General features: G+C 39.5%; 1 protein-coding gene across 8 annotated transcripts in view; it reads right to left on the bottom strand.

The window, feature by feature from the left end:
- LOC140209923 (neuron navigator 1-like) overlaps positions 1–13,012 on the bottom strand; it is a 672,220-nt gene that overhangs the window by 100,082 nt on the left and 559,126 nt on the right. For all 8 annotated transcript variants that reach the window (XM_072278589.1, XM_072278590.1, XM_072278591.1 and 5 more), the window contains one exon: positions 6,448–6,633. In XM_072278589.1, the coding sequence (XP_072134690.1) occupies positions 6,448–6,633 (186 nt within the window). The remainder of the gene's footprint in view (positions 1–6,447; positions 6,634–13,012) is intronic.

A 13,012-nucleotide genomic window follows, 5' to 3' on the forward strand; every position in this document is an offset into this window, starting at 1 on the left:
TTCAGCAGTGGGAAAGTTACTGGAAGGTATTCTATGGGACTGGATATACGAGTATTTGGGTAGACAGAGATTGATTAGGGACAGTCAGCATGGCTTTGTGCATGCTAGGTTGTGTCTAATCAACCTTATAGAGTTTTTCAAGTATGTTGCTAGGAAAATTGATGAAGGGAAGGCAGTGGATATTGTCTACATAGACTTCAGCAAGTCATTTGTCAAGGTCCTGGATGGGAGATTGGCTACGAAGTTCAGTCACTTGACACTCAAGATAAGTTAGACATTGTCTTTGCCAGAGAAGCAATAGAGTGGTAGTAAATGGTTGCATCTCTAAATGGAAGCCTGTGGACTAGTGGAGTGCCACAGAGATCGGTGCTGGGTCCTTTATTGTTTGTCATCTATATCAACAATCTGTATGATAATGTGGTTAACTGAATCAGCAAATCTGTGGATGACACCAAGCTTGGGGGTGAAGTGAACAGCAAGGAAGACTATGAAAGCTTGTAGCGGGATTTGGACCAATGGGCTGAAAAATGGCAGAGAGAATTTAATGCTGACAAGTATGAGGTGTTGCACTTTGGGAGAAGCAACCAGGGTTGGTCGTTCACAGTGAAAGATAGGGTATTGAGGAGTGTGGTAGAACAAAAAGATCTGTGAACAAAGGTCCATAATTCTTGAAAGTGGTGGTATAGGTAGAAAGGGTCATAAAGAAAGCATTTGGCACATTAACCTTCATAAATCATAAAGGTATTGAGTCAGGAGATAGAATGTTATGTTGAAGTTGGGAAGAAATTGGTGAGGCCCAATTTGGATTATTGTGTGCAGTTTTGGTTACCTACCTACAGGAAAGATCTAAGTAAGATTGAAAGAGTACAGAGGAAATTTACAAGGATATTGCTGGAACTGAAGGACCTGTGTAATAAGGAAAGATTGAATAGGTTAACACTTTATTCCCTAGAACATAGAAGATTGAGGGGAGATTTGATAGAGGTATACAAAGTTATAAGGGGTATAGATAGGGTAAATACAAGCAGGTTTTTTCCACTGACGTTGGGTGGGACTATGACTAGAAGTCATGCATTATGGGTGAAAGGTGAAACGTTTAAGGGGAACGTGAGGGGAAACTTCCTCATTCAGAGAGCAGTAAGACTGTGGAATGAGCTGCCAGCACAAATGGCGGGTGCGATTTCCATTCCAATGTTTAAGAGAAGTTTGGATAGGTACATGGATGAGAGGGTATGGAGGGCATTGGTCTGGGTGCAGGTTGATGGGACTAGACAGTTGAAATGTTTCAGCATGGACCAGATAGGCCAAAGGGCCAGTTTCTGTGCTGTAGTTTTCTGCGCATACCTATCAGAGTGATATTCATCTTCCACTATCATAAAGTATACAGGACTTAATTTCTGTTAGTAAATTTATGACTTGTTGAAGCAGTATGGACATTAAGGGTGATATAGTGAAAGATTAAGCAGAGAATGTAAGTTTTTATAAAATGTTTTAGTTCATAAAATGTATTACAATATCTTTTGTATTCTATTGATGTATTATATCTTTATCTTTTAGACACAGTACACTGCTGGCATTTTAAATGTAATCATCAACAATGATTCACTTGGTAGCATTCTTGTGTCTGAGTTAAAAAGTTGTTCGTCTAAGTTCCCCTTCAAGTGGTCTGAGTTTAGGAGTTACGTTGACACTCCAGTTCAGCACTGAGGGAGTTCTGCACGTTCAGATGTGCAGACTTTCAGATGAGATATTTTTTAAATTAAGGTGTTGTGTGTGTCTATGTCGTAAAATATTTTGTAACAGTACTTTGAAGAAGAGAAACTTTCTATGCTGCCCTCATAATGTTACAGCACTCATTCAACATTCCTAAAACCATCAGGCAAATATTAATTGATGAATGCAGGAAAACCAGGCAAAAATCCCTCCTCTTTCCTGCACATTATCACAGTGGTGTAATGGGAGTTTGTTGTGTATGAATCAGTTGCTGCTTTTCTTACACTTTAACAGAGACTATACTTCAAAAATACTTCACTGGCTGTAAAGTGCATTGTGATGTCCCAATAGAAACTTGAAAAGTGCTACATACATGAGTGATTCTCACATTTATTGCTTATGGTTTGATGGTCTGTACTGAACAATAGTTGAGCTGATAGTCAGCCATATTTGAAGACTTGGGGGTTCTTAGCAGATGGCAAACAACTTAATGTCTACATGGCTTGGTTGCTCTTCTGTTTCAGCCCTTCCTATATTCATTCATGCCCACCACCAGCTGTATTCTTACCTTTGTCGTCTTTTTCTGGGGGGTATACAACTACTTTGATCACTTCATCAAAATCTGAAATCTAACTCAAATACAATAAAGGCCAAGAGTACAGAAACTTGAAAAGTGCTACATACATGAAGACTTTCATGCCCAGCTTTCATACAATGTTAATAGAGGCAGCATTGTTATCTTAAACCATATGACAAGACTAGGAAAGCTTTGAAAAAGCACGTAAAGCTTAATTACAAAGGGAAACATGAACCTGTATGCTAGACATAAAACAAAGGAGAATTTTCAAAGCATTTTAACAGGCATCAGCTAAAGGTCAACAACTGGGGGCTAATTCCACGAAACTTTCCAAACTTAAGAAGAAGGGAGCACTGGGAACATTTGACGAAAAATCTCTTTCCTTAGCATAGACAGTATAATAACAAATATAACATGCTAGCAAGTCAACAAATTTAACAGAGTGTAGTAATCATGTGAATCTGATAGAAACTCCTGATCTTTAGGATCTATAAGAACCATGTTTGGAAAGCCAGCTTCATAATAACTGCACTAGGGAAAAGTTACAATACAACCATAAAGCAATGAATGCATATTTTTAGCCTCAAGCAGCAGGACTTGACTTTGCTAATGTGAGCTTTGAAGTTTAACAGTGCTAAAGGACCACCACTGACTTTTCCATCTGTTCTTAATAAATACTACAGAATTCCTCAAGGAAGGGGGAAGAAAAATACCTGTGAAAGACTATTTTAAATGTCGGGTGAAGTAGTATTTCCTAAAATGTTAATTGTGGCCTCAAGGAAGCTAATCTCAGAGCTATCTGACTTGGGTTCTGAGGTGATTATTTTTCCACTGGGAATCAGAGGTTTGTGAATTATAATAAGGCCTGAAAGAAGAAGTATATAAATGGGAAGTAAATGCAAAAATAACAGGCAATGCATACATTCCTCAGTTATCTGTATCAGAAAGCCTCAATGGGATAGGACCAATATCCCATTAGAAAAGTGAAACTGAACAGCAATGTGGCACAAGGAAAAATAATCTGATTGTAAAAGAAAATCAGATCAACTTTGATTTTAATGTGATTTTATACAGAAGGTCACATAATTCAGAGACTGAAACATAGTATTGAAGTTGATGCCAAACCACACAGATACACTCTTGCTTGCTCTTTTTATTTAAAATTACACATTGTTTTAATGTGTAAAAATAGAAGTTATTCCCCAAGTATATTGTTCAAATTATGTTGACCTTGGAACGCCGTAAGCTTTGTCTGTTGGTGCTGCTAACCCTTTGGGTCTCTGCTGTCAAAGCTACTTGAATAAAGTAGATATCTCTGCCAGAACTGGAGGGGCTACAGCACTTTGATGGGAATATCTGCTAACTGGCCAGCTAGGTGATCAGCATCAGAGTCAAGTAACTGGATGCTTCATGGCTGCAGTGTACTTGGTAGACTGAAGGGCTGTTTCTATTCTGTAGTGTTCTGGAGTAGGGTTGACTATCACCTAGGATACAGCCTTAACAAATCCCTTTCCAAGGTAGCTAGTATCCTTCCTGCAGCTAACCCCTTTGAGGCAGGGTGCTGTGGAAAAATAAAACAACCTCCCCACAATTACATGAGGGAGGAATCAGGGGTGCAGGCTGCACCACTGTCTGCTGACAAATATTCTACAGGGAGAACTTAATTTTATCATCTTGACTTGATAAGACATCAGTGTGAATGATATCCCTTCATAAGTTATTAGCATATCAAGAATGGAACAGAAGTTTGGCATAAATAGGTCCTGACCTAATTTCTGCCTCTATTCATATAAACATAGAAAATAGATGCAGGAGTAGGCCATTCGGCCTTTCGAGCCTGCACTGCCATTTATTATGATCATGGCTGATCATCCAACTCAGAACCCTGCACCAGCCTTCCCTCCATACCCCCTGATCCCCGTAGCCACAAGGGCCATATCTAACTCCCTCTTAAATATAGCCAATGAACTGGCCTCAACTGCTTCCTGTGGCAGAGAATTCCACAGATTCACCACTCTCTGTGTGAAGAAGTTTTTCCTAATCTCGGTCCTAAAAGGCTTCCCCTTTATCCTCAAACTGTGACCCCTCGTTCTGGACTTCCCCAACATCGGGAACAATCTTCCTGCATCTAGCCTGTCCAATCCCTTTAGGATTTTATACGTTTCAATCAGATCCCCCCTCAATCTTCTAAATTCCAACGAGTACAAGCCCAGTTCATCCAGTCTTTCTTCATATGAAAGTCCTGCCATCCCAGGAATCAATCTGGTGAACCTTCTTTGTACTCCCTCTATGGCAAGGATGTCTTTCCTCAGATTAGGGGACCAAAACTGCACACAATACTCCAGGTGTGGTCTCACCAAGGCCTTGTACAACTGCAGTAGTACCTCCCTGCTCCTGCACTCCAATCCTCTCGCTATAAATGCCAGCATACCATTCGCCTTTTTCACTGCCTGCTGTACCTGCATGCCCACTTTCAATGACTGGTGTATTCATCTTGGGTCTCTTTTGAAAATAGTGTGTTCTACCATTCATGAAATACAGCGGTGTGATCTCAGAACAGCTCTTTAGAAACTGATATAGAGCCAGACATGCAGCACACAAACAGACCCTTCAGCCACTAACCCCATTCTAGATCTCAACCACCATGAACTATAATCCTATTTTATTCCATTCTTCTTCGCAAAGATAAAGCACATTTGAGTTGTTTTGTTTAACAAATACAGGACTTGTGTTTTCCTGTGATTAATTATTTATTCGTTTTTCTCATTAAAATACACTTTCTAATTTTTATTATCAAGATCATAAGGAAACTCCACCAGGACTAGTAATCTTCTTCATCATATAAACACCATGCAAGAGATGTCATCAAAAACTCTCTGATCTGACAAGGCATTTTGCTAGCAAAATAATGGATTTATTCACTGGGGATAAGCCACTCATAATATCGGTCAAAGTGGAGATGTGAATAAAGCACACGGTTTCCAGGCTATTTTAAATTCCAATGTTTACTTCCTGAATATGATATTTCTATAAAATTATTGTGCTTGCTCTTTGAAATATTAGTTGATTGTGTAAATGATGGCTATAACATATGACGGAACTGCTAATTGCAACCAAGCTAAAGTATCGGTTCTAGGATTTACAAATGGTAGAAAATGATTAATATTAGTCAGGAAGATTTCACAGATAATAATACATTGAATTTATGTTCACAATGTTCATGAGCTCTAAGCTGCTTTGAGATATTCTGAGCTCATTTAAGTCATTAAACGGGTATTTTGGTTCCAGCCTTTTGTTAGGTTTGATTGGGTGAAACAGCTACATAATGTTGGATGTGCCCTGCAAGGCTTTCAAAGTAATGACTCACAATCTGCAATCAGCACCACACAGATGCTGCTTGCTGAACTTAAATAAAACTGCTCACAAAAGTTTAGCACACTGAATGTGTTAAGTTATCCTATCAGAACACGGCTTTATCATTTGGGTCTCTGTGACATTTGGAAACTGAAGTCCTGATCAGTCTGAATAGCCAATCAGACTAGTAAACTAGAATTCAATAACTGGGATTATGAATAGCTTCATAAGTATCTTACAGAAATTCGGAAAATACATGGCTTGCATCAAAAGCTGAATGATTTTTTGTTACTAAAAATATCACTTGAAGAAATAATAGAATCTTTATGATGGAATGGAATTTCTGACACCACATAAAATTATTCTTTTGGGACAGAGAGTTTGTTCTTCAGTATTTATGAAGCAGTGCACCATTAAAAACTCAATGCATCATTAAAAACTTAGTTATAACATTCAATAAGCCAATATTTTAAATTGATTTTGCAATCTAAATAGTGCTCATTAGGTTGAAGTGTACATCAGTTACTGCATGTCTGTTACCAGCACTATGAAAAAGCACAACAATCTCCCTTATGGTAACACTGGCTATAAATTCTAGACTTCAGCATTTGAGTGCATACACGGGGAAGCATGAAGCAGAGGATAAGTTTCCAGAGAAACAAGTTAGCGCTACCAGATTTGTTACCATTACAGCTACACATTCTAGGTCAAAATTTATTCAAGATGTTACAATCTCCTGCACATCAAGTAACTTAAAAATTATTCCCCTAACACTGACTGAAGCCGAGAACATTCCATCTTACCGTCATCCACAGGATCCCTGAATGAACCTGAGCGGATCATCCCTTTCGGTCTTTCGGCCAAGGAAATTGTGCTTCCCATCTGCAGACTTCCATACAAATCGAAAGAGGAATCGTGGGTCGGAATGCTATTGGAACGCATCATTTTTGGAGTGGGGCTGCTGAGCTGAGATACCACCGTAGGACTTGCTGTTAATGAAACAATATACATATTCAGCTAAGCTGCAAATTGCAAAATAAAAGAGAAATAAGTCTGCATGTGCTATCTAATATGAGAAGACATACAGAAAAAGAAAAACATCCAGCAAATAAGTGTCTCTATGCTACTTGTATTCATCTAATTATGCTGCATACACTAGCTATGACTTGTTGCTACAGAACCTCCAGAGTACTGGAGACTGGGTAATCTTGCTCTGTTGTTCAAGAAACGTTCCAACAATAAGTTGGGAAATTATAGGCCATTGAGCCTGACATCAGTTGTGGGTAAATTTATTAGGTCAGCATATTTAAGTATTTAGATAGACAGGACTTCTTTAGGGATAGTCAACATGGCCTTACGCATATCCAACCAATCTTATACAGATTTCAAGGAGGTTGTCAAGAAAATCAGTAAAGGAAAGGCGGTGGACATTCTTTCCATGGTTTTCAGCGAAGATTTTGACAAAATCCCACACAACAGAATGTTAAGTAGCATAGCATCCACGGTGAAGTTGCCAACTGGATTCAACAGTGGCTTTGTAGGAGAGGCCAAAGTGTGGCAGTAGATGGTTTTTTCTCTGACAGGTAGCCTGTGCCTAGTAGTATGTCACAGAGACTGATGTGGGTCCAATGCTGTATTAATGATTTTGATCATAATGTGATAAACTAGATTAACAAATTTGAGCATGAAACCAAGATTGGTGGTCATAGTGGGCCGTGAGGAAGGGTATCAAAGCTTGCAGCATGATTTCGATCAAGTTGGAAAAATGGGCTGAAAAATGACAGATGGAATTTAATACAGACTATAATCCCACCTGATCTGTACAAACACCAGCTTTCCTACCGGGAAAACCGCTCCACAGAGGATGCAATCACAACAGCCCTCCATATTGCTCTGACTCACTTAGAGGAACCGAACACTTATGTGAGGATGTTACTTGTGGACTTCAGTTCTGCATTTAATACAGTCATCCCCCAAAAACTGGTCAGCAAACTGAACACTCTTGGCCTTGGTTCCTCCCTGTGCTCATGGGTCATGGACTTTCTCACAGACCGACCACAGCAAGTCAGAATTGGTAAGCACACCTCCACCACCCTCATCTTAAAAATAGGCACTCTGCAGGGCTGTGTGCTGAGCCCTATGCTCTACACACTCTTCACACATGGCTGTACCCCCATCTACACCTCCAACTCCATAATTAAATTTGTGGACAATACCACAGTGGTTGGCCTGATCTCGGACGAGGATGAAACAGCCTACAGGCTTGAGGTGGATCATCTGACAGAGTGGTGTAAGGACAACGACCTGGTCCTTAACACTTCTAAAACAAAAGAGATGATCATTGACTTCAGGAGATCGAATGACAGAGTACACACCCCCCTCCATATACATGGAGAGGTAGTGGAAAGTGTGGAAAACCTAAAGTTCCTTGGAGTTATGTTCTCAACACACCTCACTGCTTGTAAAAAAAAAAGGCACAAGAAAGACTCTTCTTCCTCAGAAAGCTGAAACAGCCAAACTCCCACAAAAGCTGTTGCTTAACTTCTACAGAAGGACAATTGAAACCATCCTGACCAACAGCGCCACAACAGTGTGGTATGCCAGCTGCACAGCCACTGGGCGACAAGACCTGCATCGCGTGGTGAAGGCGGCCCAGCAAATTGTCAGGATGGAGCTCCCAGGACTGGACACCATCTATTCCAGCAAACTCAGGAGGAAAGCAATCAGCATAACCAGAGACATCACACAGCCCGGCCACTCCCTATTTGACCCGCTGCTGTCCAGCAAAAGGTTCAGGACACTAAAAGCCAGAACAAATAGACAGAGGAACAGCTTCTATCCCAGAGCTGTGGCCTTCATCAAACCACTCCCACAGAACAATGACTGAAACTGTGAGCACACACATGCACACACAAAGACTCAAATACTTGTACTAACAGCACTTTGTGCATTACTGTGATATTCTGGTGCTGCTGCAACTTATTTTCTGCTATTTATCTATTTAATACTGTTTTTCTATTACTGTCTTGTTTTTATCTACCGCTTTATTTAATTGCCTGACAGGAAGCCAAACAGAGTTTCATTGTACCTATGCATAATGACAATAAAGATCATTCATTCATTCAAATGTCAGGTATTGCACTTTGAAAGGACAAATCCGAGTAAGACTTACATATTAAGGCCCAGGGGCCTGCAGAAAAACATGGGGACCTTGAGGTACAGATTCATTATTCTTTAAAAGTGGCATCACAGATAGGAAGGATCTCAGGGAAGTTTTTGGTATATTGTCATTCATAAATGAAGGCACTGAGTACAGGAGCTAGAATGCTATGTTGAAGTTGGAGTCATAATCCCTGGAATGCTGGTGAATGAGGGGAGATCATATAGAGCAGCGGTCCCCAACCAGCGGGCCACAAAGCATGTGCTACCGGGCTGTGAGGAAACGATATGAGTCAACTGCACCTTTCCTCATTCCCTGTCACGCACTGTTGAACTTGAACATAGGGTTGTCAACTGTCCCGTATTAGCCGGAACATCCTGTATATTGGGCTAAATTGGTTTGTCCCATACGGTTTGTCCCATTGGTTTGCCCTTGTCCCATATTTCCCCCGCTGAGGTAGAGCGTTCCTATGAAACCTTTTGTGCCGAAATGGCGTAAAGCGAAAAAGCAATTGCCATTAATTTATATGGGAAAAATTTTTGAGCGTTCCCAGACCCAAAGAATAACCTAGCAAACCATACCAAATAACACATAAAACCCAAAATAGCACTAACATATAGTAAAAGCAGGAATGATATGATAAATACACCAATTTGCAAAACAGATTTGTGGGAAAAAAATCGGCATGTACACACATGCGCACGTCATACATGTGCACACAGGTGCCTGCGCAAGGCTTCATGGTCATGGTAGTCTTTCGTGGGGGTAAGCACAAGTGTCCCGTATTTGACTGCTACCTTTGTCCCTTATTTGGCAGTGAGAAAGTTGGCAACCTAACTGTAAAAGATATGTTGAGGTGAATTTAACCCTACTTGAACACCCCTCCCCCCCCCCCACCCCGGTCGGCCAGTCCGCAAGAATATTGTCAATATTAAACCGGTTCGCGCTGCAAAAAAGGTTGGGGACCCCTGTTATAGAGGAATACAAAATTATATGGGGTATAGACGGGGTGAATGCATGCAGGCTCGTTACCCTCGGGTTGGATGACACTAGAACTAGAGGTCATGGGTTAGGGGTGAAAGCTGAAATTCTCATGGGGAATCTGAGGGGAACATCTTCACGCAGAAGGTGGTGCGGGTGTGGAATGAGCTACCGGCAGAAGTGGTAGATTTAAATAAAGAGAAGTTTGGATGGGTACATGGATGAAAGAGGTATGGAGGGCTATGGTCTCAGTGCAGGTTGTTAAGACTAGGCAGAAGACCAGGCTGGCATAGACTAAATGGGCCAAAGGGCCTGTTTCTGTGCTATAGAGATGAATGGCTCTATATCTGAGTGCAACATTTCAGCATTGTGGTTCATAAGTGACACATTCTCAATAAAATTAATTTTATATCTGTTTCTTCATACAAGATTGAAGAAAGTTATGCAGATGTGAGGTTTCTGCCATGTTAAGTTATTTCTGTGCTTTGACTAATCACAGACGCCTAACCAGTCTATTGCAATCGCGTTAAATAGTCCTGAAGGCATTTTGAAAATAAAGGAAAAAGTGCAGGTGTTTCAATGACCCATAATGAAAATGGATGCATTCCGGGAAAAAAAAATAAAATTCATTAATTAATGTACAACAGTGAAATAAATAAGATTAATTTCATAATCTTAACTATGCTTCATTGAGTGGACTTCTGTGTTTAACATACTAATCACAGCAATTAAATACAATTTATGAAAAAATAGCTTACTCTGGAAATATTTTTTGCCATTTGTGCACTAACAATATCATTCAACCGTAAGAGTTAGAAATAATGAACAGGTGCTAGATACAATTTAGACTTGTTCTGTTTCCCAGTGTGCAGCTGTTAATTGGCATTCACTTTGAGAATGTCACATCTCTTGTTTAATTGACATTTGTTTACAGCAAACTCCACAAAAAAGTCTTTTGTTATATTTCATGGTCAATAACAAGTCTTCTGGTCTAAATTAGCTGTTAGCTTTAGAATCACCTCATTAAGGTGCCAGCTAAACAAACTTCAGGCCTACAGAGGAAGATTCTGATTTCATATATTCTATCTGGATGATTGACTTCATAGAAATTTGCTTTAAATTGGAGGAAATTCCAGGTCAGGTTATTACGAAGTTGCACACAAGTCAGAATTATTAAGTTCACACACTGAAATGTTATGACAAGGATTAGTAATAACTAGGATTTTTCAGTACGTGCTAGGCAAGTGCACATCTGTTGAGGCCAACCTCACGAATACAGCTGATGACATCTTCACAAGAGTGACATTGGGTCTTCTCAACACGGTGCAGAAATCCTGTCATATTGGAGGAGGTGGGAGCGGATGGGGAAAGATGTATATAAAACATACACTATCTACAGAAATATAAACACGACCCCATTACAGCTTGGAGCTTCAGACGCCCTCGGGAATCAAGTTTCTACGTTCCTTCCCGTGTGCAAGTGGGTTTCCGCTGGGTGCTCTGGTTTCCTCCCATGGTCTAGAGACGTGCTGGTTAGTAGGCTAATCGGTCATAAATTGTTCCGTGATTAGCTAGTGTTAAATCGGTGGGATGGTGGGTAGTGAGGCTTGAAGAGCCAGAAGGGCTTGTCCTGCACTGTATCTCTAAATAAATAAATTGACAGCTGACTAAGACATTCCCCGACTGTCAAACTGTCAAAAAATATTAAAAATTAAGAATAGTAAAACCTACATAAACTTAAAAACATAAAGATTAAAATATTTAAATGAACATAAACAACTTTAAAATTGTAAACAAACTGATAGGGTGCTTGGCCGTAACATCTATTCCTCTCCATTCAAGTGACGAAAGCTTAGTTCATATACAGATTGTCCAGATATGGAATTGACTGGCAAACGTAGGCAGCAAGAATCCACAGGATTAATATGAACATGGTAAATAGAGGAGAGGACTATGGGCCAAGTACTGGGCAATGGGATAAATACAAAAGGTGCTCACTGGCCAATCTGACCTCCATCCATGCTAATTAATTCCTCGATTCTTCTAAGATTCTGTGAATATAATTCTGAAAATGATACCAAATTGAAGGATGGAGTAGAACATTGAACAGTAGAAGACAAGCGCAGCTTAATACATAAAGCCAATAATGAACAAGTATGTGCTTGTGATTGGAAATTAACCTTCTGTATAAATAAATGAACTAAAACATTTCAGCACCAAGTAAACAGCCATAATCCTCTGAAAATATCTGTAAATTAATTTTGAGTTGCAGAATGCTCTCATAATGGCTCATAAAGGAATAATGGAGACAGAAAGCAAGAAAATGTGATCATAATTTGTTTAGCCTCAATTACTCCCTGTGGTAGTGTGCCCTACCTTCTAATCTCTCTCTAGATAGAGGGTTTTCTTCGGAATTCTGTTCTGGAGTACTTAATACCTTACCTTTATCACCTGTTGTTTTAGTTGTACCAGATGATAAACTCTATCCCTTTCAACATCTTAAACATCTCTCTTTTAGCTCACTCAGTCTTATTTTTTTCAGAGAAATAATGCTCCAGCCTTCCCTGTCAGGTATAGTTTCACATTTTTTGGGTATCTTTCCAGAAATTACTATTTTTGCACTCTTCTTTTTTTTTACATTTTAAAAATAAAATGATGTACTTCAAGAGTAGTTCAAACACATTTCTTTAAACTAATGGCTTTGAATACTTTGCAGTGATCCTCTTTTGCAAAGGATGACGCCGCTCCATCTTCCAATTTGGTATCCATTTCAGAATTATATCTCCATTTCTCAAGTCCATATCATTTTATAAACACTGAACAACTAGAGTTAGACTTCTGGACTCCTACACCCCACCATTTATCACTCAGAGTATTGAGCATTCACCTTTATTTTTAACCATCCAGGTCAGCATCATGAAATGGGCACACATATATCAGAAAAAGGCAACATCTATAGTCCCCTTTATCTACGATATATACCAGGACTACCGATGAAAGAAAGGTCAGAAATCATTTATGTATCGGCCACTAAAATATGAAAGTCTGTCAAAATCTGGCTACTCTTGACAAATTAACAGTGACAGATTTTATTTGCTGCAGACGTAAATAGCTTACACTTACATGGATAACTCTAAATGTATATCTAATCTGTAAATTCAAAGCAACTTAAATCTTTGAAAACAGCATAAAAGAATGCAACATGATTGGGTTTACCATTTATATAT

Source organism: Mobula birostris, chromosome 14, assembly GCF_030028105.1.
Source record: "Mobula birostris isolate sMobBir1 chromosome 14, sMobBir1.hap1, whole genome shotgun sequence".
Classification (NCBI taxonomy): domain Eukaryota; kingdom Metazoa; phylum Chordata; class Chondrichthyes; order Myliobatiformes; family Myliobatidae; genus Mobula; species Mobula birostris.